This window comes from Xyrauchen texanus, chromosome 8, assembly GCF_025860055.1.
Source record: "Xyrauchen texanus isolate HMW12.3.18 chromosome 8, RBS_HiC_50CHRs, whole genome shotgun sequence".
NCBI classification, from domain to species: domain Eukaryota; kingdom Metazoa; phylum Chordata; class Actinopteri; order Cypriniformes; family Catostomidae; genus Xyrauchen; species Xyrauchen texanus.
Window position 1 is genome coordinate 39070612 of NC_068283.1, and position 27873 is coordinate 39098484.

Sequence of the window (27873 nt, forward strand, 5' to 3'; positions counted from 1 at the left end):
TGAGGTTGCAAGCCGAAGAACACCATCCCAACCGTGAAGCATGGGGGTGGCAACATCATGTTCTGGGGGTACTTTACTGCAGGAGGGACTGGTGCACTTCACAAAATAGATGGCATCATAAGGAAGGAAAATTATGTGGAGATATTGAAGAAAAATCTCAAGACATCAACCAGGAAGTTGGTCGCAAATGTGTCTTCTAAATGGACAATGACCTTAAGCATACCCCCAAATTGTGGCAAAATGGCTTGAGGGCAACAAAGTCAAGTTATTGGAGTGGCCACCACAAAGCCCTGACCTCAATCTGATAGAAACTTTGTGGGCAGGACTGAAAAAGTGTGTGCGAGACAGGAGGCCTGCAAACCTGACTCGGTTACACCAGTTCTGTCTGGAGGAATGGGACGAAATTCCAGCAACTTATTGTGAAGTTTGTGGAAGGCTACCCAAAACGTTTGGCCCAAGTTAAATGCCAAATACTAACCAAGTGTGTGTAAACTTCTGACCCACTGGGAATGTGATGAAATCAGATGAGGCAGTGGTGGCTCAGCGGTTGAGGCTCAGGGTTACTGACCAGAAGGTCGGGGGTTCAAGCCCCAGCACCACCAAGATGCCACGGTTGGGCCCTTGAGCAAGGCACTTAACTCCAGGTTGCAATCTGGGGGATTGTCCCTGTAATAAGTGCACTGTAAGTTGCTTTGTATAAAAGCGTCTGCCAAATGCATAAATGTAAATCAATCATTCAATCTACTGTTATTCTGACTGTGACATGGAGGAGGACATAGCTGGGCCGTGAGGATGCACTTCCGGCACTGAATTGTCCTAATCAGCTGGGTGGGAGAAAAGGATGAGCCGGAGATGCCAGTTGAAGAGAGGAGTGTGTGTGTGTGTGTGTGTGTGTGTGTGTGTGTGTGTGTGTGTGTGTGTGTGTGTGTGTGTGTGTGTGTGTGTGTTTCATTGTACTGTTTAAATTTGAGTTTGAAATTAAGGTTCTGTTGATTGTTCACTTCGGTTTCCGCTTCCTCCTCGGTAGGGAAGGCAGTCTGCCACACTGACATTTTACATTCTTAAAATAAAGTAATGATCCTTACTGGCCAAAGACAGGGAATGTTTTCTATGATTAAATATCAGGAATTGAGAGATTTTAAATGTATTTGGCTAAGTTGTATGTAAACTTCCTGCTTCAAGTGTAAAGTTTAATACTTGGGGTTAGGGGTTTGTTCAAATTCACACTTATATGATAATAGCAGTAGACATTATTATGAGGTCATAAAGCTGCATGTACAAATGTTATTCATTATAGTTTTTGTTTTAGTGGCATATAGTGCAGGACACAGCTGCCACTTCTTGACGTCATCTGCCGTTTTACCTTCTTGTATGACTTGTTGGTTTTTGAACATTATCAAGATTCAAACAGAAATGGCAGTGGCTGATGAAACAAGGAACTAGAAAATGTTCTGTTTTCTTCTAACCTTTGGCACACTTAAGCTTCCGTCTGTTACAAGTGTGTTTGTTTAAGGTGTAACTATGTATGATTTAGACTCAATTAACCAAGCAGTTTGTCAGGGAAGTGAACATGGATGTGAATTTTTGCATGGGCAAGCACCTCTTACATTTTATTAAGAAAACAATTCAATAATAATAAAATCAAGTTTTTATCTGTAATTACTTGTAATCACTAGGCTAATTTATTTATTTACATTTACATTTATAAATTCAGTGTTCTCATGGTTTGGTTATTGGATAATTGGCTTATTGGCTTATTTTATTCAAAATATTTGTGGTAATATTTACACAGGCAAGCACCACTCACATTTTCTCAATAATTTTTTCAAATTTAATTTTCATCTGTATAATTACTCGAGTGTACTCATTACAAATTCTAATAATTTTGTATTTATTTACTCAATGTTAAGCAATAATTACACAATACTGTGAAAAAGTTTTAGGCACTTGTGAAAAATGTTGCATAGTGAGGATGTCTTCAAAAATAATGACATAAATAGTTTTAATTTATCACTTAATGTCATACAAAGTCCAGTAAACATAAAGCTAAATCAATATTCGGTGTGGCCACCTTTACCTTTAAAACTGCCCCAATTCTTCTAGATATACCTGGACACAGTTTTTCTTGGTTGTTGGCAGATAGGATGTTCCAAGGAGAATTCGTCACAGTTCTTCTGTCTATTTCGGCTGTCTCAATTGCTTCTGTCTCTTTATGTAATCTCAGACTGACCCGATGTTCAGTGGGGGTCTCTGTGGAGGCCATGGCATCTGTTGCAGGGCTCCCTGTTCTTCTATTCTTTTCTGTATGCAGAAGTAATGTTTGGGAGTCTAACATTGATATTTCCTATCGACACAATAAAGCTGACGATTTTAAGATCTCACTACCTTGCAGGGTTTGAAATTTTCATTGGTCTCTCTCTGTCTTTCAGAGGATGGGCGCAGTGAGTGGTGACTGGAGGAGATGTCATTCGGTCGACTCCTGCGGCGTGCATCGTCCAAAGCCTCTGACCTCTTGACCTTTAACGTGGGCACAGGGGGATCACGAGCTGTGCTGGACGGAGAGATCATCTTCTCTAAGAACAATGTATGTGTGCACCCAGCCGAGCCCCTGCCTGGACTGCCTGAACATCACCCAGGTAACACACACGTTTGCACCATTGAATAGTTGAAGAATCTGACTTGTATACACATCTGACTCTCTGATTGTCTCCTATTTCAGGTTACCTGTGTGTGCACCTGGAGAAAGACGAGACGCTCGGCTCCACCCTCATCCTTACCTGGGTGCCCAACTCCCGTATCCAGCGCCAGGACGAGGAAGCGCTCCGCTACATCACGCCCGAAAGCTCGCCTGTCCGCCACAACTTCCGCCACAGAGCCCACAGGGGCCACTCTCGCCCTCCGCCCACCCCTGAGGAAGAAGAGGATGATGATGGGACAGAGTCAAGCCAGCAGAACCAGCAGCTTTCAGAAGAAGGCGACGAAGGCTGCAGCGAGCTCTCCGCAGACGAGGTGAGTCGAGACAGCACCCTCGGCTCAGACTCGGACACCTTCTCCTCACCCTTCTGCCTGTCGCCCGTCAGCGAGGCCCTGGCCGAGAGCTGCAGCTCGGTCTTCCTGGATAATGAGAGCAGGTGAGTAAAAGCTTAAAATTTCGAAATACGGAGACCTTGAACACAATGAGGCAAGAAGCTTTACTTTTGAGCAAGATCCTCACATTTATAATGCTTCTCCAATGCATGTATGAAAGGTTTTGAATAACTTTTGCCTTAAAAACTTTCCGAAATAGAGATCAGCCTCCTTCTCGGGCAGGCACATATTTAAATTTTCCATCCATCCATCCATCCACCCACCCCTCTAACGTCCCATCCATCCATTCATCTATCCGTCCATCTACCCACCCAACTAACTACCCTTCTATCCATCTACCTATCCATGTATAGACCCAATTGTCTACTCACTCAACTGACTACCCATCAATCCATCCATCCATCCACCCAACTGACTACCCATCAATCCATCCATCCATCCATCCACCCAACTGACTACCCATCAATCCATCCATCCATCCATCCACCCAACTGACTACCCCATCAATCCATCCATCCATCCACCCAACTGACTACCCATCAATCCATCCATCCATCCACCCAACTGACTACACATCAATCCATCCATCCATCCACCCAACTGACTACCCATCAATCCATCCATCCATCCACCCAACTGACTACCCATCAATCCATCCATCCATCCACCCAACTGACTACCCATCAATCCATCCATCCACCCAACTAACTACCCATCCATTCATCCATCCATCCACCCAACTAACTACCCATCCATCCATCCATCCACCCAACTGACTACCCATCAATCCATCCATCCATCCATCCACCCAACTAACTACCCATCCATCCATCCATCCACCCACCTAACTACCCATCCACCCACCTAACTACCCATCCACCCAACTAACTACCCATCCATTCATCCACCCAACTAACTACCCATCCATTCATCCACCCAACTGACTACCCATCCATCCATCCACCCAACTGACTACCCATCCATCCATCCATCCATCCACCCACCCAACTAACTACCCATCCACCCAACTAACTACCCATCCATTCATCCACCCAACTAACTACCCATCCATTCATCCACCCAACTGACTAACCATCCATCCATCCACCAAACAGACTACCCATCCATCCATCCATCCACCCACCCAACTAACTACCCATCCACCCAACTAACTACCCATCCTTTCATCCACCCAACTAACTACCCATCCATCCATCCACCCAACTAACTACCCATCCACCCAACTAACTACCCATCCATTCATCCACCCAACTAACTACCCATCCATTCATCCATCCATCCACCCAACTGACTATCCATCCATCCATCCACCCAACTAATTACCCATCCATCCATCCATCCATCCATCCAACTAATTACCCATCCATCCATCCATCCATCCAACTAATTACCCATCCATCCATCCATCCATCCATCCTCAACACTAAAAGCTATTAGAATGATGATATTTTGTGATATGTTTTACCAACCTTTTGAATTGAATTTGGGCAAAGCAATAAATTACACCTGTGATTGAAAAGGTTTCCAGTGGGTGTATGCTGTAATGTTTCAGTTTTGTTACCGCAGATCTGCATAGTGACTGTGTGTAGTAAGAAGAGCCGCTTCGAGCTTATTCATAATTCATAGATCAGCTCAGCATGGCTGCATCCTTCAGTGCAGCAGCAGGTCTCATATTTTGATCACTCTTTAAACATACAGAGCATCCTATAACTGCCACAGACCAGCTCTCATAAGACTTAGCAAAGTCTTAATTGTATAATAAAAATTTTCAAAAATGTTCATCTTGGAATCTCTTACCATAATTATGGTTTTAATTATGGAATTAAAACCATAATTTCTTACAGTCACTTACCATCTGTTCTACAGACAGGAATGAAACCTCAAATCTTATGGCATGTTGTGAAGAGGTGTGCTGTTACTTGTCCAAGCCTACTTACAATTGGTGCTTAGCGACAATAAAACATTGAAGGAGTGACACGAGCCATACTGTATATAGAGACCCAAAGATCATAGAGACTTAGAAATGGGCTGGAACAAGCTAGTACCCACTAGCAACTACCTAGAACACTTAAGCAATCACATAGCAAAGCTCAAGCTGCCATTCACAACACTCTTGTATTGAAAAAACACCTCTTACATTTTCTCTTTCAACAAAGGATGTTGCACCAGGAACCTGACACAATTGTGTGCATGATGTGAAACTAGTTGCCTCAGTTGTTCTAAAGGGATGGTTCACCCAGAAATGAAAATTCTGTCATTATTTACAGTTTTTATTCACCCTCGTGTCGTTTCAAACCCATGTGCTATTTTCTTTTGCTTTGTGGAACACAAAATAAACCAAAAAGTCAATTGAGAATAAAAACAGCAATGTGATAAAAGACCGCAATGTCCAATAAACATTTATTGTTTATACATATTTTAATTTAAAATGCTGCAATAAAAACCCGGTTGAGGCGCACGTTCTTTGCGCGAGTAGTTTGGTAATAGCTCACGCCACACATGCGTTTCAGATGAGAAGCATATTTAGCGCGTATAAAGCGGTGAAAGGTTTATGATGGAGGAAGAACCCTGTCATTTTTCTTTCCCTGCTGTGCGCAACCCTAATCTGAACAGACCTACGAGCAATTTTTCATCTCCTGTTGAGAAACACTATTCTATAGTGCCCTACAAAGGCAGAACTGCAGTATGTTTACGTTGAGTTATGACCTAAATGTTGCTTTAAAGGGATTGTTCAAAATGAAAATGCTCTTATCATTTACTCACCCTCATGCCATCCTAGATGTGTGTGACTTTCTTCATCAAGATTTTTAGGAGAATAGTTCAAGTGAATGGGTGCCATAATTTTGAAGCTCCAAAATCAACATAAAGGCAGCATAAAAGTACTCCATACGGGTGGGTGGTTAAATCCATGTCTTCAGAAGAGATATGATAGGTGTGGGTGAAAAACAGATCAGAATTTAAGTCCTGTTTTCTTCACTTTCACTTTCTCCTTCTTCTGTTTTTGGTGAGTCACTTTCTTCATGCATTCACTTTCTTCACGCCCCCTACTGGGCAGGGAGGAGAATTTATGATAAAAAAAATTACTTAAACATTGATCTGTTTCTCAGCCACACTTATCATATTGTGTTTAAATACATGGATTTAACCACTGGAATCTTATGTAATTTTTTTATGCTCCCTGTATGTGGATTTTGGAGCTTCTGGTCACATCCACTTGCATTGTAAGGACCTACAGAGCTGAGATATTCTTCTTAAAATCTTCATTTGTGTTCTGCAGAAGACAGAAATTCATACACATCACGAATAGCATGAGGGTGAGTAAATGATGAGAGAATTTTACATTTTAGGGTGAACTATCCCTTAAACAGTGACATGACAAAGATCCTACTTTTGCATTCCACTGGTGAAATAATAGCGTATGGGTTTTACAAAACATTAAGAAAATAATAATAATGCTTATTGTTCACCTTGTGTTAACATTCCTTTTAAATATTTTATAAGAATTGATATTATGATTGCAAGAAATACACATATACAGGAATGTTAATAGTCATAGTTTAGTATTGAATAGACATTTTTCTCAAATGAAAAATATAAAGTTGAATGGCATTGTGTATTTACAAAGCTTGAAGTTATTTAAAGGCTCTATTTGAACTTTATTTCTCAATTTGAATGTTTTTACCTGCTGATATTAATTTCAGCATTCGTAATATTGCAAACCCAACTGAATTAAAATGTGCTATTATGCCTGTGTGTTATACTTGTAATGCTGCTCTGCGGCCACATGGGGGAGACATTACAAGCGAATCTACAAGAGAGAGCTTTGCAGAAGTGCGGTGTTTTGGCAGGAATAGAGCTCAGTGTCTAGATATGAGGCAACACCAGATTTCCTCCCCCATATGCTTAATCTAACATTCCCTCTTTTCAGCTTAGTTTCCTCCTTTTGTTGTTTTGGCCTGAGCTGCAGGGTTGAGGCCGGGACACGAGCTGTCCATCATGATGATAAATATTAGTAGTTTGACTCAAACTATGATGGAGTATTCATTCCTCTGCACTGCTTTGGGTGAAGGAAGTTCTATCTGGCCTGTTTTTTCAATGATTTGTTTTCTGGTTTTCACTTCCTCTGTGGATCCGTTATATTTATATTTTGTGTCAGCTCTGATTTTGCTCCTGATTTGTGACTTCTCTTGTATAAATTTTTTTTCTTTTTTTTTTACTGTATATCTCATACTCATGAAATTCACTCTAAATTAAAATATTTGTTAATTTGACTTTTTCAGACTATTGTTTTATTTATTTACTCTTTGCTACTTTTTATATCAATGGTCAGGCCAGACTGGGATTGGAGTTTTGCACACTGTGAATGTTTGATAATATTTACTAGTACATTAAGCACCTTAAAAGAGCAAGAGAAATAATGTTTTCCATTAAATATACACTTTAAGTTATTGTATGTAAGAATTATAAAACGCACTGTATATGATATATACTGTAAGATCCTATATACATACATATTGAATTAATGAAAGAAATGAGTAGAAGACCGAAACAAAGGGAAAAAATGCAATAAGTGAAATCAGGCAGTGGTGGGTGGGTAGACAGATGGTAGATAGGTAGATGGATGGATAGATGCATGGATGTATGGATGGACTGATAAGTAGGTAGGTAGTTGGTAGTTAAGGTGGATGATGGATAGGCTGTTAGTTAGTTGGGTGGATGGATGGATGGATGGATGGATGGATGGATATATTGATGTGTAGTTAGTTGGGTGGATGGATGGATTGATGGGTAGTTATTTGGGTGAGTAGACAGTTGGGTCTATACATGGATAGGTAGATGGATAGAAGGGTAACTGGTTTGGTGGTGGGTGGATGGATAGATAGATGGATGGATTGATGGGACATTAGAGGGGTGGGTGGATGGATGGATGGATGGATGGATGGATGGGACATTAGAGGGGTGGGTGGATGGATGGATGGATGGGACATTAGAGGGGTGGGTGGATGGATGGATGGATGGATGGGACATTAGAGGGGTGGGTGGATGGATGGATGTATGGATAGATTGATGGGTAGGAAGGTAGGTAGGTAGTTTGGTAGGTAGATGGTAGTTAAGGTGGATGGATGGATAGACAGTCAGTTAGTTGAGTAGTTAGGTTGTTATTTGGGTTGGTAGGTGGATGGATGATAGATTGATTTGTAGTTAGTTGGATGAGTAGACAGTTGGGTATATAGATGGATGGGTTGTTAGTTAGGTGGGTAGATGGATGGATGGATCGATTGGAGGTTAGTGGGATGGATGGTGGGTTTGGGTGGGTGGATGTATGGATGTATGGGGTAGCTAGTGGGGTAGGTAGATGGATGGATGGTGGGGTTGGGTGTTTGGATGGATGGATGGATGGATGGATGGATGGGTAGCTAGTGGGTTAGGTAGATGGATGGATGGTGGGGTTGGGTGGATGGATGGATGGATGGAGTGGATATATGGATGGATGGATGGATGGATGGTAGCTAGTGGGTTAGGTAGATGGATGGATGGATGGTGGGGTTGGGTGTTTGGATGGATGGATGGATGGTAGCCAGTGGGGTAGGTAGATGGATGGATGATGTGGTTGGGTGGATGGATGGATGGATGGATGGTAGCCAGTGGGGTAGGTAGATGGATGGATGATGTGGTTGGGTGGATGGATGGTAGCTAGTGGGATAGGTAGATGGATGGATGGTGGGGTTGGGTGTTTGGATGGATGGATGGATGGTAGCCAGTGGGGTAGGTAGATGGATGGATGATGTGGTTGGGTGGATGGATGGATGGGTGGGTTAGTAGTTATGGTGTTTTTTGGATGGATAATTAGGTAATTAATTGGGTAGTTAAGATGGATGGATGATGGATAGATTGGATCGATCAGTTTACATTTTTTATTTATTTTGTTTAATAAAAAATGTAGTGTTTATTTTATGATTTTTAAAGCCTCTGTAAAACTCAAACATGGAAAGGAAGGGACTGTAATGAACATGATATGTAACATAGCACTCTATACTGTCTAACACTGCCTCAGTCTGCCATATGGCCTTGTGTGTGATCCTGCTGTAGTGTGGACCTCTCGAATACCACATAAGCCATAAACACTGCGCTCCCACAGTGGATCTGTGACAGGGGTCGTGTCTGGAGGGGCTGCTGCCCTGTTAGACGTGCTCTGTTAGAGAAAAGACGAGTGTGAGAGAGAGGCATAGGTCCCGCGCTTCAGGTTACATCTCTGGCAGTATAACAGCAAGAGGCCGAGCAACACAGTAACAAAGTGAGACACGCACACACAGAAAGAGAGAGCAGAGATGTCGGGGGAAATTGGCTGCCAGGCCTCTTGATTTGTGTCTGTGCTCGACTCCTGCCAGCACAATAACCTCCTAGCATTCCTCTAATTCCTGTCCGCTTTTGGTGTCCTCTCACACACATTCTCTCATATCTACAGCTGTCACAGAGTTTCACACTAAAAACCCATCAGCAGAACAGATTAACTGTGCAGCTGGTTTACAGTCGAGTGACTTGCTGAGTTGAGTTGTCTGGTGAAGCTCATGAAAGTTCATCAAATAAAAAGCCATAATTTGAAATCTGAAGAAACGATTTGTTCGACTCTGAAAGATGAAGTGGAAATTTTCTGCACTGCTAGTTTCACCAAATGGAACTGCAAAAATAAACTAGATAAAAATGGAGTAAAATCTGTATTCCTTTTACACCGAATGGAATAACAAAACTAGACTTTCACCATTTTTGCCTGTGCAAAACTCATTGCCACTAGCACACTGATGTTAGTATGTTGTGAGTGTTTGCCAGTGCATTGCTAGGTGGGTGTTGCTTACTAGACCAAGTCAATAGAGCCCAACCCCAAATCTGATATTCTGGTCTCTATGGATTGGGTCCCTCATTCAGCACAAGTCTATGGGACTTTTTCTCCTGTTTTATGGTCTGCCAGGCATCAATCATAAGTCTGATTGCCTAAAAAAATAAAAGCACACCTCTCCTTAACAAGCCGCATGATTCAAGGTGTTATTCTTTTCTCTAGCATGCTATGGGACGAGTTCAAATGCTAGTAATAACCTCAAACCATCATTTCCAGGGAGTGTGATGAACCCATGGCTCACTCTGCAAGCTCCGCCTCCAGTCTGGACAGCCACGCCCCCTTTGAAAGTAGCCAATCATTGGGTGTTCGGTGGGAGGAGCAGCAGAAAGTTATGGCTTTGGAGCATCTTTGTGGGGTTTTCAGAGTTGACCTGGGTCATATGAGGTCACTGCGTCTGTTCTTCAGGTCAGTCAAGATCCTACGATGATTTTTGACTTCTATCGGCAGTATATATTATATGAATATTATTTCATTATATTTCATATATTTTTGAGTATGTTCAACTAGAGGTGTTACGGTAAACTCTTTATCCTGACCTATAAATGGATTGAGGTGCGCTGCTGTTATTTGGACACCGATGGCGATGTACTGTAAATCGAAAATGTTTGTTTGTGCACTGAGCACGTTTGCACTTGTTGAACTTTTTGAACTCTTAATATATTCCTGAAAGGTTTTTTCTATGGACATTGTGTGCAAGCCTTCTCTTTTGTCAGATTTATGCTCAGAAATACCAAAACCCCTGCTGTTCCTTTAGTTAACTTTTATTTCTCTGCATTTCTCCTGTTATCTCCAGGATGTGGTGTTTATTGAGTCTAGTGTTGTGAAAGTATGTTTGTTTGTCATGGGTGTCTGTTGTAGCGATGAGGCGTGCACGTGTGGACAGCTGGTCATCGCCAGCAGAGAAAGTCAGTACAAGATACTTCACTTCCACCACGCTGGGCTGGATAAACTGGCCGAGGTGTTTCAGCAGTGGAAATGCTGCAGGGAGACCCAGCTCAAAGACCAGGTTTGGAGAGGCATTTGTTTCACTATATTAGTGAGGACTCCATATAGACACAATGTTTTTATACAGAGGTAAACCTAACCTTCATGTAAGCCTGTTAAGATGAGTAGATGTAAAGCAAAACATGATTTGGTACATTTATTAGCCTTTTTAACTAGCGAGGACCACTCAAAAAATGTAAGTCATGTCAATGGTTTTTTTTTTCCTCTTCTGGTGTCTTCAGGTGTCAGATGAGAAGTCATGCATGCAGTTCTCCATCCGCAGACCCATGTTACCTTCTGCTGAGATGCACCCAGAGGAGCGGCTGTATCGACGGCTGGATGTCAGCTCTTGGCTCCGTCATCTGAACAACAGCGGTCAGGTGGTGGAGGAGTACAAGCTCAGAAAGGTCAGAGTGACAATGCTAAAGACTATGCCTTGCTAAAGATCAACACTAATGGTCACCAGCATGTATTGTATTTACATGAAATCTCATGCTTGATTGAAGAGAGCCTTTACTTTATATTTGTATTGCATTCATAATGGTGCTTATCATCTCAGTCTTTGCACTTTTAGTCACAAATCTTCATTTCAGATTGGAGATTTGTGTAAGAAAGGTGTAGAGGATGTTTAGAAGTTAAATTGTTCTGAATTTGAGTCTCTTGGTATCTTTGTTTTCTCAGGCAATTTTCTTCGGGGGTATTGACCCGTCTATTCGTGGTGAGGTGTGGCCCTTCCTGCTGCACTACTACAGCTATGAGTCCACCTCTGAAGAGCGCGAGGCCTGGAGACTGCAGAAGCGTGTGGAGTACCAGGAGATCCAGCAGAGAAGGTTAGACTGTTGTCTTAGCTGGACTAGTGCTGATCTAGATGCACTTAATCTTGCTACTATGAAGTCTGAGGTGCAAAACATTCAATATGTGAATTTTGTATTTAGTTATCATTTTTGCCTTTTGGAAAAAATCTGCATTTCAGTCCATTTTACACGGACTACATTGTAATTTTAGTGTATACGTAAAGTAGACAAAAAAAAATATATATATAGATATTTTTCAAAATAGAAATTTAGGTGGCTGTGGCAGGGCGGAGGGTGGGGCATCCCTCCTCCTTAACGGGTTTCTTTACCAGTGTAAAGGGATTAATGGAAAATAGGAGGCGAGAACCGGCTTGATAATATAAATAATATTTTAATAATAAACTTAACTGACAGACAGGCAGACAGACAGGCAGACAGAGAGACAGGCAGACAGACAGACAGAGAGACAGACAGACAGACACACACGCATACGCACACACACACAGGTGTCGGCCTTTATCCCTCTCTGAGGCTTGATTAGCCTGATTAGGGGCCGGGTATGTGTCATCACGACCCAGCCCCGCCCTCCGCCCTGTCACAGTAGCAATCAGTACATGAGTGCAAATGTGACTTAATTTGTTTTAAATGAAACAATTAACTAAGCTCATTAAATCATTGTCAAGCTGTTAGAACACTTATGAAGCCTAATGCCTGAGTTTGATTTGATTTTAAAATGTTGTATTAAGGTAACTTTGTCAGGGTGTTGTGCATCAACCAATGGCAAAAATAATAATTATTATATTTTAATATATTATAAAAAAAATTGTATCATATTTTGTGAGGCTTTTAGAACATTCATAAAGCCTAATGCCTGAGTTTGATTTAGTTTATTATCATATTTTATAAAATACATAATAAATAACTTTGGATGGGTGTTGTGTATCGACCAATGGCAATAATAATAATTATTATATTATATTATATATTTTTTGACCTTTGGCCAATACAGAACGCACTTACACAGTTATATTATATACAAAAGTATAGAAATTATTTGCAATCTTATTAAAACAAACTGAATTAATTTATGAACCCTAATAATGACAAACCAGATTCTGCTTTGAGTCTTCCTCTTTCTTGTTGCTGGTTCAAAATGGATGATTTAAATGCTGAAACCACAGAGCTTGATTAACACAACGTATGAAAAGTATCACGGTAATATCATTGCATTCTTTGAACTGCAGTATTGTGTAAATACCTTGGTACATGAAGATGTTAATCATTCATTGCCATGCTACATATCAAATTACGTTGGCACGGCTCTTTAAGTCTTTGTCACGTGGCAAATATCTACAGTACATACTTGAATATTAACATACTTCAATTGAGTGCCTACATTTTTAATTCTGTGGTTTTGTTTTAGATAACTTCAAATATACTGTTGTCCCTTTGTTGGAATATTTTGTGCAGTTTATTTTAATTTAAAGCATTTCTATAACAAAAAGGTGTGGGGAAAGTCATTTCAAAAATATGTCCACTATTGCAGTGCTGTTACCGAGGCATTGAATGACATGTTTCATTACAATAATGCCAATGCACTTAGTCTCTCGCAGTGATTATATTTGCTGATGTTTTAATAATTGATAGGTTGATAGTGTGTGTAAATGGTGTTGCTGTGCAGTCAGCTGTCTAAACCTCGAGGGCCCGAGGGGTAGTCGGAGAGAGAGATGTGGGAATAGTTCACACAAACAGAGGTCTCGAAACACTTACATGAAGTTGCATCAGGTCTGGCATTGATTCGAACAAAACAAACAGTGTTAATGAAATCCCACCTGCTTGCTTTGAGAATGTGTAAAGCCTTAGAGGCCACCATGGGTTAAGGACGAGAATGTTATGATGTTGAACATAGTGTTTTAACACAACGTAATTTCTTCTGTTCGGTACTGTTTTATTCTGTTTTGTTCTGTTCTGGTTTTGGTTGTATTGTTTGTTTGTTTTTCTTTACTTTTGTTTTTGTATTGATCTGTGTTCTTTATATTTGCTTGGCTTTTCTTTTATGTTTTGTTTTTATATTGGTTTGCTTGTTTTTTGCTTTGTTTTGTTTTTGTATTGTTGTTTTGTTTTTTGTTTTTATATTGTTTTGCTTGTTTTTGCTTTGTTTTGTTTTATGGTTTTTTTTATATTGTTTTGCTTGTTTTTTGCTTTTGTTTTTGTATTGTTATGTTTGTTTGTTTTGTTTTTTGTTTTTATATTGTTTTGTTTGTTTTTTGCTTTGTTATTGTATTGATTTGTTTTCTTTATTTTTGCTTTTTGTTTTATGTTTTGTTTTTGTATTGTTCTGTTTTCTTTTGATTTTGTGATATTTATTTATTTGTTTAGTAGTTATATATAAGTGTGCGGAGTGGAGTGGAGTGGTGGTGGCGTAGTGGGCTAAAGCACATAACTGGTAATCAGAAGGTTGCTGGTTTGATCCCCACAGCCACCACCATTCTGTCCTTGAGCAAGGCACTTAACTCCAGGTTGCTCCGGGGGGATTGTCCCTGTAATAAGTGCACTGTAAGTCACTTTGGATAAAAGCGTCAGCCAAATGCACAAATGTAAATGTAAATATATAAAAATAAAAAAAATCCACATTTTCTATCAACTCTTTGTTCGTCTATTTTCAGATCAGGAAATCCATCTTTTTTGTTGTTGTTTGGTTCATCTCTTTCATTTTACCATTCACTCTACAGATTGTCCATGAGTCCAGAGGAGCACAGTGAGTTCTGGAGGAAGGTCCAGTTCACTGTGGATAAAGACGTTGTGAGAACAGATAGAAGCAACGTGTTCTTCAGGGGAGAGAACAACCCTAATGTAGAAATCATGAGGTTAGAATTTATCATCTGCCCTCTTTCTTTGGACATCCACTCATCCATCTTCCTATAGCAAATATATATTTTCTTTTAATTCCAAACATTTTACAACATGCAACATGCAATAATAATATCAGCAACAAATTTGACTCATTTACTGTATACCTCACCTCATAGTGCCATGATTACATGGCTCCTTATGGAAATGTCTGTATTTAACATGTACGCTTGCTGAACATGTTTCAAACATGTATAACATGTTTCAGACATGTACAAGCTGTTTTCTTAACAGAACAACCATATATAAAAGGATAACCCACATTTAACTTTATAGTCTATGGAGATGCATTGATTGTCTTACATTTTAATATAAGACTTATCAAATCAATTTACATTTTGCAATATTGCAAAAGTCATGCAACCACCTTTTTTCCACTGTACTGTAAGATAAATGAAAGAAAAAGTCTTCCTCATTCTATGAATAACATACAGTATAATATTAATCAATCCAGTTATTCTCAAAATGCCTGTTTTATTTAATCTTGCACAATTAAACTTTCAAGCTGTTTTTATTGAGGTTTCGTTTTTCCACGTCCCTCTCAGACGAATCCTGTTGAACTATGCCGTGTTTAATCCAGAGATGGGCTACTGTCAGGGCATGTCAGACCTGGTAGCTCCTCTACTGACGGAGATCCAGGCCGAGAGCGACACTTTCTGGTGCTTCGTGGGTCTTATGGAGAACACCATCTTCATTAGTTCTCCTAGAGATGAGGATATGGAGAAGCAACTGGTGAGGATGCTCTTCTGTCTCAAAAATGTTTTCTCTCTTTATAACCATTAATTAAACCAATAATTTAAGTGTGTCTGAAATTTCTTTTCTCTTCCCCTACTCAAATATAGTTTTACGCCACAACATTTTACAGTTTTGACTTTTTCCCTGCTGATGCCTGGCAGCTGTGACAAGTTAGCAGTAAAATTCACTCCCTTCACCACAACTGTTTGCTAAAAAATTAAAAAAGTTTAATTATCATCAATAAAGTCTGTCATCATACGTCATGGAGAGCTTATGAATTACCAAATAAACCTTGCATTAACAACAGATGGTGCTACCAAATTAGGTACCGAGTTACAAGTTTACTAAGTAGTTACTAAGCTCTTAGTGTGAACTTAATGGCCCAACTTGCAGCCTTATTGGATGGCTTATTGAAGTTATCTCATGGAGTTTATCGAAGGCTTATTGCATATTGAACTTGCAATCTGCTGGTGCAACTCTTTACCAGTGGAACTTTGTCGAGACAAATTATAATGGTGTACTTTGGCAGATTTGTGGAATTTTAGTAATGTTTGTTGGTAAAAAAAAGTGATAAATGCATTTCTCATTGCAAATTTTAATTGGAAGCAAAAATAGTGTACAAATTGACAAATGTCCAAGACTTAAGGTCCTCAAGAAGACTTAAAATTAAAATGTAATATGCTATAATTAAAACTCGAGCTTGCCACTAAACCACTATAAATCAAGATGTACAACAAAACTGACATCATGTTTAATACTTTAATTCAACAACTCCCTTTAATAACTGTTTTTATTTAAAGGGACAGTTCACCCAAAAATATAATGCTCTCATCATTTACTCACCCTCATGCCATCCCAGATGTATAAGACTTTCTTTCTTCTGCAGAACACAAATTAAGATTTTTAGAAGAATATCTCAGCTCTGTAGGTCCATACAATGCAAGTGAATGGGTGCCAAAATATTTAAGCTCCAAAATCCACATTAGTTCAACATAATAGAAATTCATATGACTCCAGTAGTTTTAATCCATGTCTTCATAAGTGATATGATAGGTGTGGGTAAGAAAGCCCTTTTTTTTGCAATAAATTCTCCTCCCTGCCCAGTCAATCTCCACTTCAGTTTCACTTTCTTCTTATTATTATTATTCTTTCTTCTTCTTCTTCTTCTTCTTCTTCTTCTTCTTCTTCTTCTTCTTCTTCTTCTTCTTCTTCTTCTTCTTCTTCTTCTTCTTCTTCTTCTTCTTCTTCTTCTTCTTCTTCTTCTTCTTCTTCTTCTTCTTCTTCTTCTTCTTCTTCTTCTTCTTCTTCTTCTTCTTCTTCTTCTTCTTCTTCTTCTTCTTTCTTCTTCTTCTTCTTCGGTGAACACCCTTTAACCCTCCTAGTGTCTTCCGGTCATTTTTGACCCTGCACAGGTAAAGAATGCATTATAAAAACTGCATCGTTTTTGTGGCTGGGACCAAGCATTGTGACTTTGTCAAGACCATCAAAACACATAGTATATAATGGTTTAAAAGAAATACAAATTTAAAACAGATTATTCCTTGGTCAAACTGACCCATATGTAAGGTTACCTTGGGATTTTCTGGATGTTATACAGCTTTTAAAAAATGTTTTTGGTTTTCACGTCTATGAATCAAATTTGACCTAAAAGTCTTTCATATTTCCTCGAACTTTGCCCTGATATGGTCCTCTAGCTCCCCTACCTGCTCCACTGGGTACTGCGCACTTTCCTCTCAGACAGAGTTTGTACACACATGCATGTCCAGACACACAGAGAGAGTATTTTTTATAGTTTGAAAGGGTAATATGTTTGTAAATAAGTTTACTAACATGGTTTTATATGAAAGGGTACAATGGGGCTGAAGGCCCCCCATTGGTAAAATACTTATTGGATGTTATTTTCTTCTATTTTAAATTACATTTTACATTTCTAAAACATTAGATGGCAGAATGAACTATTACGGCACATTATTAAAACCCTGTAACACTGCAATAACTTTTTGACATTAGTGGGAAGGGATGGATTCGTCACAGTGGATGTGTAATTGGGCCCATATTGATGCTGGAAAAGGCAATAGATTCATTTCTGAAATAGGCATGTAGTAAAATTATAACTCTAAATATTCTCTGTTGATTTAATGCAAGTAGAATAAATCAGAAATTGTTGTAATATAAACTATAAAATATTATAGATATTATAAAATGCCAAAGGTGTTTGAAATTTAAAGTTTTTAAAATGTTTTTTTTTTTTTTTAATTCTTTAAAAATTATGTTACTCCATTAATATTCAATATATATTCCGTTATCATTACACACTTTGGGACTACAATAAAACAGATTTTCATTAAGGGGGTCTTTAGTGCCGTTTTTTTTTTAACGGTTTTCAATATGGGTCAAAAATGACCCGGAGGACAAAAGGAGGGTGCAGTTTCTTAAAGGGATAGTCCACCCAAAAAAGAAAGTTCTCTCACCGTTTACTCACCCTCATGATATCCCAGGTGTGTATGACTTACTTTCTTCTGCAGAACACGTTTGAAGAAAAATAGAAATATATCTCCGCTCAGTAGTTCCTTAAAACACAAGTGGATGGTGATCAGACTTTTGAAGCTCAAAAAAGATCAGACAGTTAACATAAACGCCATCCATACGACTCCAACAATTAAATGAATGTCTTCTGAAGCGATACGATCGGTTCTAGTGCAAAAAAGGTCAATATTTAAGTACTGTTCAACTATAAACCATAATTTCCAAAAAGCTTCATGAGAGGGTGAAGTTCACGCAGACTCTCATGTGACATATTCACATTGGCATGTTACAGATGTAATCTTACATTCTTTTCTCGGGTGAGACATCCAGGATAAGCACACAAATGCATCATTGTGAGTAAACAAACAGATACAAATACAGATCTTAACCAAAACCAACGAAGCCTCTGTACAGCGTTCCTCCTACTCACCTGTAAACAGCGCTGCTCTTCCGTCTGTGTCTCACGTGCCAACGTGATTAAATCACGCGCATACTGCTGCTGACCGGAAGCGACGATTTAGAGTTTAAAAAGTTCTTGTATATTGTTCTTTTCGCACCAAAAGCAATTGTGTTGCATTAGAAGCCATTAATTTAACAGCTGGTGTCATATGGATGAAGTTTATGCTGCCTGTCTATGATTTTTGGAGCTTCAAATGTCATATCACAATTCACTTGAATTTTAAGGGCCTACTGAGCTGAGTATATTTACAGTGCAATATATGTGTTTTTCATGCCGTGTTCAGATGTACCTGCGAGAGCTCTTGCGGTTGATGTTGCCTCGGTTCCACCAGCATCTGACTCGGTTGGGTGAGGATGGACTTCAGTTGCTGTTCTGCCACCGCTGGGTTCTTCTGTGTTTCAAACGTGAGTTTCCTGACACTGAAGCCCTGCGCATGTGGGAGGCCTGCTGGGCTCACTATCAGGTAAAACACACACTGTTAGCAGTTGTGGGTAAAGGGTTAGGTTAGGGGTTAGGGTTATTTTCGTAAGACAGAATTTGGGGGTTATTATTTATTAATATGGGGGTTATTAATCAAGTGCTGAAAATTTGGTGAAATATAAGGTTCAATTTAGAGGTTCTACATGGGATTTTGTGTTATCAGAGATTGGTTAAGAAGCATTGAAGATGTTTCACATACAGAGATTGTTTTCACAATTGGCTAGGGTGTATTATGTGAGTGATTCACAGGAAACCGTCGAGAAAATGTCTTGGCCATATTAAACACGGAACAAATGTCAAATGATATTTTGCATGAAGAAAATGAAGCCTACAGTTAGGACCATAAAGGTAATTTTCAGGACACTGAAGCACATTTACTCTCCAATTCATATTAGTGTAACATTTCCAGACGTTTTACTTGTACTATACCCGTTGTTTTTAATGGGAATTCTTATTACCAGTCATGTTTTTACTGTAATACAATTAAGAGTAACCTTAATTAGCCAGGAACAACATATTGGACCTTTCTCCCATCGCAGAAGAGTTTGCCCAAATTGTAACTGCAACATGTCCGCTGATTTTATGACATGTATACATATACTTGAATCAAAGATTAATACCTGTAAAAAATGTGTCTAATTAACTCAATCCGACAAAAGAAAAAAGAAAATATAGCTGCAAGCAGCGATGACGGGCCCATCCACAACTGGTCCATTTCCACCCAGTGGCTTTTGGAAAACAATGCAAGATGGACATGCATTTGGCATTTGACATTATGCTAAACAATTTTGAAGCAATTTGGGTAAATATAAGAGGACTATTTTAAAGTCTGTTCTAAGAGCCACACTTCTTGCTGCCAGGTGATGGCGCTATGACTGTGACCCAAAATGGTAAAATCCATGTGATTAGCCCCCAAGATTAAAAATACTTCTCATTTTTGATGAAAATCACAAATTGCTCACAGAAGATATGAGACACTTCATGTTTCCCATTTTTCACCATTAATTGAATGCCTCGCCATGGCACCATCATTCGATATATCAAAATCTGTTCACAATTTCAGTCTCTTGGCATAATGTTGTCAAAATGTGGTGACAGTCTCGTGAATGACCTAGGAGTATTTAAAAATTCAGAGAGTGCAATATTTTAAAAAAAATTAATGGCCGACTTCCTGTTGGGCGGATCTATTGACTATTATTATGAAAGTTGTCCGGCTTGATGAGTACTATATATGTACCAATTTTGGTGACGCCTGGTGAAAATGGGGGTGCTACAGAGGCCGTCTTACACACCTGTTTTAAAGAGGGCGCTACAGAGCCCCCCCTACACGCCCATGCATGAACTTTTGCCCAGAACTAATGGCCAACAACTCTGATGTGTGTGGAAAATTTAATTAAATGACAAGTACCTCAAAAACACCTAAATATAGGAAGAACGGAATAATAATGCTTAATGGGTTGCCATAGCAACAGTATTTAAGATATCAAATATCCCTTTACAAATTTATATCAGCAGTGTCTTCACATTATTCTAAAGAATTTTGAAGCAATTCATGTCAACACAAGAAGGCTATTTCAAAGTCTGTTAAAAGTGCCATACTTCCTGCTGCCCATTGGTGGCATAATGACCGTGACCCATAATGGCCGCATCAATGTGATCAGCCCCCATTTCCAAACATACCGCTGAATTTTCATCAAAATCACACAATGCAAACAGAAAATATAAGGCACTTTTCCATTTTTTGCCATAAATGTATTGATTCGCCATGGTGACAACATTCAAAATATAAAAAATCTACAGTGCCTTGGCATGATGTTACACATATTTGGTGCCAGTCACATGAATTTGGCAGTATTTAAAAGTCCAGAACCTGCGATTTTTCCAAAATCCAAAATGGTCAACTTCCTGTTGGGTGGAGCTAATGACTGTGAGTATGAAAGTTGTTTGGGATTATTGTTACTGTAGGTGAAAATGTGTGTTACAGAGCCCCTCTTACGTGCCCATTTTGAAGGGGGTGCTACAGAGCCCCCCCTGCAACTTTGCCCAGCCCTAATGGTTGATGACTCTAATGTGTGTGCAAAATGTTAAATACCCCAAAGGTACAGAAAATCTTGAAAATAGTAGTAATAATAATAATAATAATAATAATAATAAATATAGCCACAATCTTGTCGGGGGCCAAGCAAATATAGTGAGTTGATCCTATAAAAAGATCCTGTGGATGCTGTGGACACAAAAAAATGTGAATTAGCCAATTATTGTGCCACCGTGTGGCCGATTGTCACAAAATGTTATATACCACTTCATGTAGACACCCTGCTTGTGTATAGTAAGTTTAACAACCATCGACCATTACCAATATGAGTTATTAGGTGCTGAAATTTGGCAGCCATATTTGTTGATTTGTCAAATCCATTTTTTAAGAATATGTTAGCACTCAAACCAAAGATGTATATTTAATATGAACTTTATCATTCAAACTACTGTGTAGCTATGCCCCCTAGTGGCAGAACTGTACGAAACTTTGCATACATCTTCAAAATGTCATGCTGACTATGTATACCGAGTTTGTTTACGTTTGGAGTTTGCATTGAGTAGATATTGATAAATTACTCATGTTAAATCATTGGAATTGTTTTGTTCGGGATGATTTGGCTTATCGAAATGCTTTGAACAGCTTTTTGCCAGGAGGGTCTGTAGATTATGTATACCAACTTTTGTGCCAATCGGACAAACAGCCTAAGAGGAGTTCAAAAAGCATGTTTTTCAAAAATTCAAAATGCAGGAAATGTTTATAGATTGAAATGAAATCGCTGATATAAAAGGTTGCGGAGATATGAGCTAAAATATAAAGGTGCTTATTATAGCGCCACCTAGAGTCGGATGGGCATGTGTGTATTTGCCTGAGTAGCGGCCGGGATTTGGGACCATCCTGTCAAATTTGGTGTCTCTATGTCACGTACCCCGCTCCTCTGCTTCTCCCCGCTTCGTCGGGCACACACGCACACTCACTCCGCGAGCTTACACGCTCGCTCCCTGCCTTCGAACTCACACACTCACTCTGCGAGCTTACACGCTCGCTTCCCTCCTTCGAGCTCACACACTCACTCCGCGAGCTTACACGCTCGCTTCCCTCCATCGAGCTCCCACGCTCACTCCGCGAGCTTACACGCTCGCTTCCCTCCGTCGAGCTCACGCGCTCACTCCGCGAGCTTACACGCTCACGCCCCTCGATCGAGCTCACTCGCTCACTCCCACACACCCCCCTCTGGCTCTATGCTCACACCCAATCACGGGATCATTAGTTTCACCTGTACTCGTCCCAATCACCTGTTATTCGTTTCACCTGCACCGCTCGTTTGTTCCCCTATATATATCACAACCCTTTCGTCTCACTCGGGTTGGTTATTGTCTAGTTACCCCTTCACTTTGCCAGCACTAGTGTTCCCCTAGCTCCCCCTGTTTATTCTACTTGTTAGATTACTGCGTTTATTCTGATTACCCCGGCTTTGACCCCTTGCTTTCCTTGACCACTCTATTGTAGATTTGCCCTTTTGTAATATCCTGATTTTCCCGGCTCTTGGCCCTACGCTTTCCTCGACCATTCTCCCTCTGGATTTTCCCCACTGTACCTTCGCCTGCTTTTTATCTAATAAAGCAGTTTTGACTTGCATTGTGACTGTCTCGTCTTGTGTGTGTGTGTGTACGGGTTACAGAATAACCAACCCATACAGAAGACAGTCACATTGTATTCCCCGGTGGATTTTCGCAGCTCACTAGAGTGGATGTTCACGGCACGTTCTGCAGGAGGACCTACGGTTGGGAGACATGATCGAGCGCTCACAGCCCAGGGACAGCAGGTACGTGCGATTTTTGATTTATGTCACCCTGTTCTACCTGTGTCTGTCCCTGAGCCCGTTTATGCTCCCAACCCATCCCCGAGCGCCGTAAGCCTTCAACCCCCTGAGAGGTTTGATGGCTCTTCGGACGCTTGCCAAGGGTTGTTTAAGCAGGGCAGCGGTTATAGAACGGTAAACCCTGCCCTTAACTTTTTGGAGCCAGCGGCCCGACTCTTGGCTTTGCGTCAGGGGAGTCAACCCTTGGAGGCTTACGTGGTTGACTTTTGTGCCCTGGCTAACCAGGTGAACTTTGATGAGGTGGCTCTGAAAGACATTTTTCAATTTGGGCTGAATGAGCCAACCTCATCAGTTATGCCTGGTGGTCGCTGCTCCCTCAACCTGGCTCAGTTTATTGACCTTGCCCTACTGTACGCTGGTTCCTCGTTTACTGTGGGGGAGGCAGAAACTGAACCAGCGTTCCCTACCACGGCCCCCATCTCGAAGCTTACCACGGCCCCCGTCTCGAAGCCTACCACGGCCCCCGTCTGGAAGCCTACCACGGCCCCCGTCTGGAAGCCACCACGGCCCCCGTCTGGAAGCCTACCACGGCCCCCGTCTTGAAGCCTACCACGGCCCCCGTCTTGGAGCCTGTCACGGCCCCCGTCCCGAAGCCTGTCACGGCCCCCGTCCCAAAGCCTGACACGGCCCCCGTCCCGAAGCCTGACACGGCCCACGTCCCGAAGCCTGACACGGCCCACGTCCCGAAGCCTGACACGGCCCCAGTCCCGAAGCCTGACACGGCCCACGTCCCGAAGCCTGACACGGCCCCAGTCCCGAAGCCTGACACGGCCCCAGTCCCGAAGCCGGTCACGGCCCCAGTCTTGAAGCCTGGCACGGCCAGAGAGCCAGCGCCCATGCCCACCACGGCCAACGAGCCAGCGCCCATGCCCGCCACGGCCAACGAGCCAGCGCCCATGCCCGCCACGGCCGGCGAGCCAGTGCCCATGTCTGCCACGGTCAGCGAGCCAGCGCCTGTAGCCTCGACCGCCCCAGAGCCAGCGCCTGTAGCCTCGACCGTCCCCATGGCCACGTCCCCGGTTGGCCGAAGACGTAAAAGAAGGAAGAGGGCCCCTTCTCCCCAGTCTCGTCTTGTGCTCAAGACTGCAGAGGTTCCCTCACAGTCTTCCACAGCTCTACCAACCTCTGCTCCACCCTCAGAGTCTTCCACAGCTCTGCTGGGTTCTGCTCCGCCCTTAGAGTCTTCCACGTCTCTGCCAGGTTTTGCTCCGCCCCTCAGAGCCCTCGTGGCCTCCGCCTCACGAGCCTCCCAAGGCTCCTCCTCTTGAGCCTCCCAGGGCTCCTCCTCTTGAGCCTCCCAGGGCTCCTCCTCTCGAGCCTCCTAGGGCTCCGTTTCTCGAGCCTCCCAGAGCTCTACCTCCCAAGCCCCCCAGGGTTCTGCCTTTCAAGTCTCTCGAGCCTCCCAGAGCTCTACCCCTCGAGTCTTTCATGGCTCCACCCCTCAAGCCTCTCACGGCTTTGCCTCTCAAGTCTCTCAGGGCTCCTCCCCCTCTCAAGCCTCTCAGGGCTTCCCCTCTCGAGTCTTTCAGGGCGCCTCCTCCCCTCGAACCTCTCAGGGCTCCACCCCTCAAGCCTCTCACGGCTTCGTCTCTCGAGTCTCTCAGGGCTCCTCCTCCTCTCGAGCCTCTCAGGGCTCCGCCCCCCAAGCCTCTCGAGCCTTCCAGGACTCTGCCACTAGAGCCTCCTACGGCTCCACCTCTCGGGCCTCCTACGGCTCCCCCTCCAGAGCCTTCCAGGCCTACCTCGCTAGAGCCTCCCACGGCGCCACCGTCATTGGCTCCACCTCCTGAGCCTTCCAGGCCTTCGCCCCTAAAGCCTCCTTCGGCTCCACCTCCAGAGCCTTCCAGGCCTCCGCCTCTTGAGCCTCCTGCGGCACCACATCCCTCTGCCCTGTCTCTTGGGCTCCCTATGGCGCCACCTCCTCAGTCTCTCAGTGCCCCGCCTGCCGAGTCTCTCACGGCTCCGTCTCCCAAGTCCTCCACGGCTCCGCCTTTCACGGCTCCTCCCAGGCCTCCTGACCCTCTCCCTGTCCTGTGGCCTCTTCCCTGGCCTCCTGACCCTGTCCGGTGGCCTCCTGACCCTCTTCCTGCCCTGTGGCCTTTTCCCTGGCCTCCTGACCCTGTCCCTATCCTATGGCCTCTTCCCTGGCCTCCTGACCCTATCCTGTGGCCTCTTCCCTGGCCTCCTAACCCTGTCCGGTGGCTTCCTGACCCTGTCCCGGCCCTGTTGCCTCATCCCAGGTCCCCTAGTCCCGTCCCTGTCCGGTGGTCACCGTCTAGGCCCCCGGACCCAGTCCCTGTCCTCCAGTCGCCTTCCAGACCCCCTGACCCAGTCTCTGCCCGATGGCTGCCCCCCAGATCTCCCGACCACCCGCCTGTCCGCTATGTTCCCCCTGACCTTGCCTTGAACTGCCCATTGACCCCCATGGACTGTTTCATTTCCCTTTGTGCCCTCTGTGCCCCTTGGACTGCCCTCATTTTTGTTTTTTGTGTTGTGTGGGGTTTCTGTTCTGGGGTTTTTGTTTGTTGGAATCGCCAGCATCCCGATCATCCTGCACCGCTTCCCAGAGGTCGCGCTCCTCGCAGCCGAGTGCAGCCGTCAGGAGCCGTCCGTTACAGAGGGGAGAGTACTGTCACGTACCCCGCTCCTCTGCTTCTCCCCGCTTCGTCGGGCACACACGCACACTCACTCCGCGAGCTTACACGCTCGCTCCCCGCCTTCGAACTCACACACTCACTCCACAAGCTTACACGCTTGCTTCCCTCCTTCGAGCTCACACACTCACTCCGCGAGATTACACGCTCGCTTCCCTCCATCGAGCTCCCATGCTCACTCCACGAGCTTACATGCTCGCTTCCCTCCGTCGAGCTCACGCGCTCACTCCGCGAGCTTACACGCTCACGCCCCTCGATCGAGCTCACTCGCTCACTCCCACACACCCCCCTCTGGCTCTATGCTCGCACCCAATCACGGGATCATTAGTTTCACCTGTACTCGTCCCAATCACCTGTTATTCGTTTCACCTGCACCGCTCGTTTGTTCCCCTATATATATCACAACCCTTTCGTCTCACTCGGGTTGGTTATTGTTTAGTTACCCCTTCACTTTGCCAGCACTAGTGTTCCCCTAGCTCCCCCTGTTTATTCTACTTGTTAGATTACTGCGTTTATTCTGATTACCCCGGCTTTGACCCCTTGCTTTCCTTGACCACTCTATTGTAGATTTGCCCTTTTGTAATATCCTGATTTTCCCAGCTCTTGACCCTACGCTTTCCTCGACCATTCTCCCTCTGGATTTTCCCCACTGTACCTTCGCCTGCTTTTTATCTAATAAAGCAGTTTTGACTTGCATTGTGACTGTCTCGTCTTGTGTGTGTGTGTGTACGGGTTACACTCTAGGACTTACTGTCTTTGCTGCCCATTCACTTTTAGGGCAGAACCAATTATAATAAGAAGAAGAATCCTTAGAAGAACAACAGGGCCTCCGCACTTTCAGTGCTTGGGCCTTAAAAACGATTTTGTTTTACACGTACATACAGTATATGATTAATTAAAATAAATGATGACTAGCCAATTTCTTGCAAGTTCTTTGAGACAAAGTATATATGTTTATGATCATTTTTTTCATGTTTGTTGTTATGTATCATAATTTAAACATGATTAATCTCGGAAAACTGTGCGATTATTCGATTCTCATGTTACTGTAATGAGAATATCATAATGTCTAATGGTTATTAGAATTGGGGGCTAAAATTTTAGCATAAAATGATTGATCGAGATCTATAACTGCTATTAAGTATTAGATCATGAACAATCATTCATATCATACACGCACAAAGAAGTGATGTTTTATGTAGTCTGAACTGTCTCGTGGTTATGCGGTATTGGAGGTTTTCTCTTGAAAAGAAGTGAAAACTCCCCCTCATGGATTTAGTTTAAATCTGAAGTGTCCCTACATAAACTGCAGATGTTTATTTCCCCTTTTTGACTTCCTCCTTTCTTTCTTTTTTATGATATTTCTTGCAAAATTCAAGGAGAAATATGTGAAAGTTCAAAAATGTGTAAAACTTCAAGCGGTATGAAGAACTGTTCTGTGCATAAATGTATATATCTAGAAGTCAAGTCCGATTTTTATCGCACAATTACATTTCTGGGTCAACTATCCCTTCAACATTTGTTATCATGTTACTTTGTACAGTTGCTTACAATGCTTCCTTCTGTCTGTAACTGAAACCTTGGAAACCATTAGTAAATGATCTTGCTGTACACAGCACAGTTCAGTGTTCCTTAAATGCACTACGGTTGGAGAAAACAGACAAACATGCTAATTCCTACCCATTAGATAAATGTATGGGTGTCAGTATCACTTTATGGATCTCTGCAGAGTGTCTAATGAAGATGAGATGCTAATTATGAGGCTTTCACAGAATGCCATATGCATACATTGGCATGGTAATAATGAGGTGATTTAAGGAGTAAAGTGCTCCCCTTAATTGCATGTCGACATTTACTGCTTCGTAATTGGCTCTATTTACATTTAGCCTCATCGGGATTGGTCGAGGTTATGCGACCTGGTATTTTATTGGTTGTTTTCAGAAATAACGCTTAATGTATGGTGCTGGTTGTTCAAGTATGGGTTCTCTGTAATGTATCTGTATGCTCTTTGGCAGACTGACTACTTCCATCTGTTCCTGTGTGTTGCCATTATTGTGCTTTACGGCGATGATGTTACCGAAGAGCAGCTCGCCACCGATCAAATGCTGCTGCACTTTAGTAACCTCTCCATGCACATGAATGGAGAACTGGTGCTGAAGAAGGTATGAACACACACACACACACACACACACACACACTGTGAGCGCTCTGCCTCCCCACAGACCTCTTCATGGTTATGCATGCTGCACTGTTGTCTTGTCAAACAAAAGCGATTTATCTCCATACTGCTGTAAACAAAGGTTATTTTGTGTGCCAAATTATTGTTGAACATGGTGTTTTATATAGAGAAATTTGTCTTAAAAGCAACTCTTATTATATGTAATTAGCAGCAATTATTCCCCATTAACAC

The 27873-nt window shown here is 42.3% G+C and overlaps 1 protein-coding gene across 2 annotated transcripts in view; it reads left to right on the top strand.

Annotated features, from left to right (window-relative positions):
* Positions 1-27873, top strand: part of LOC127647294 (TBC1 domain family member 16-like) — a 36974-nt gene that overhangs the window by 6293 nt on the left and 2808 nt on the right. The window contains exons 2-12 of one of the 2 annotated variants that reach the window (XM_052131457.1): positions 2430-2636; positions 2720-3131; positions 10220-10408; positions 10862-11009; positions 11230-11394; positions 11669-11817; positions 14514-14648; positions 15237-15423; positions 18696-18875; positions 22609-22752; positions 27479-27625. In XM_052131457.1, the coding sequence (XP_051987417.1) occupies positions 2462-2636; positions 2720-3131; positions 10220-10408; positions 10862-11009; positions 11230-11394; positions 11669-11817; positions 14514-14648; positions 15237-15423; positions 18696-18875; positions 22609-22752; positions 27479-27625 (2031 nt within the window). In that variant the 5' untranslated portion in view covers positions 2430-2461. The remainder of the gene's footprint in view (positions 1-2429; positions 2637-2719; positions 3132-10219; positions 10409-10861; positions 11010-11229; positions 11395-11668; positions 11818-14513; positions 14649-15236; positions 15424-18695; positions 18876-22608; positions 22753-27478; positions 27626-27873) is intronic. The other variant, XM_052131458.1, reaches the window with a different exon arrangement.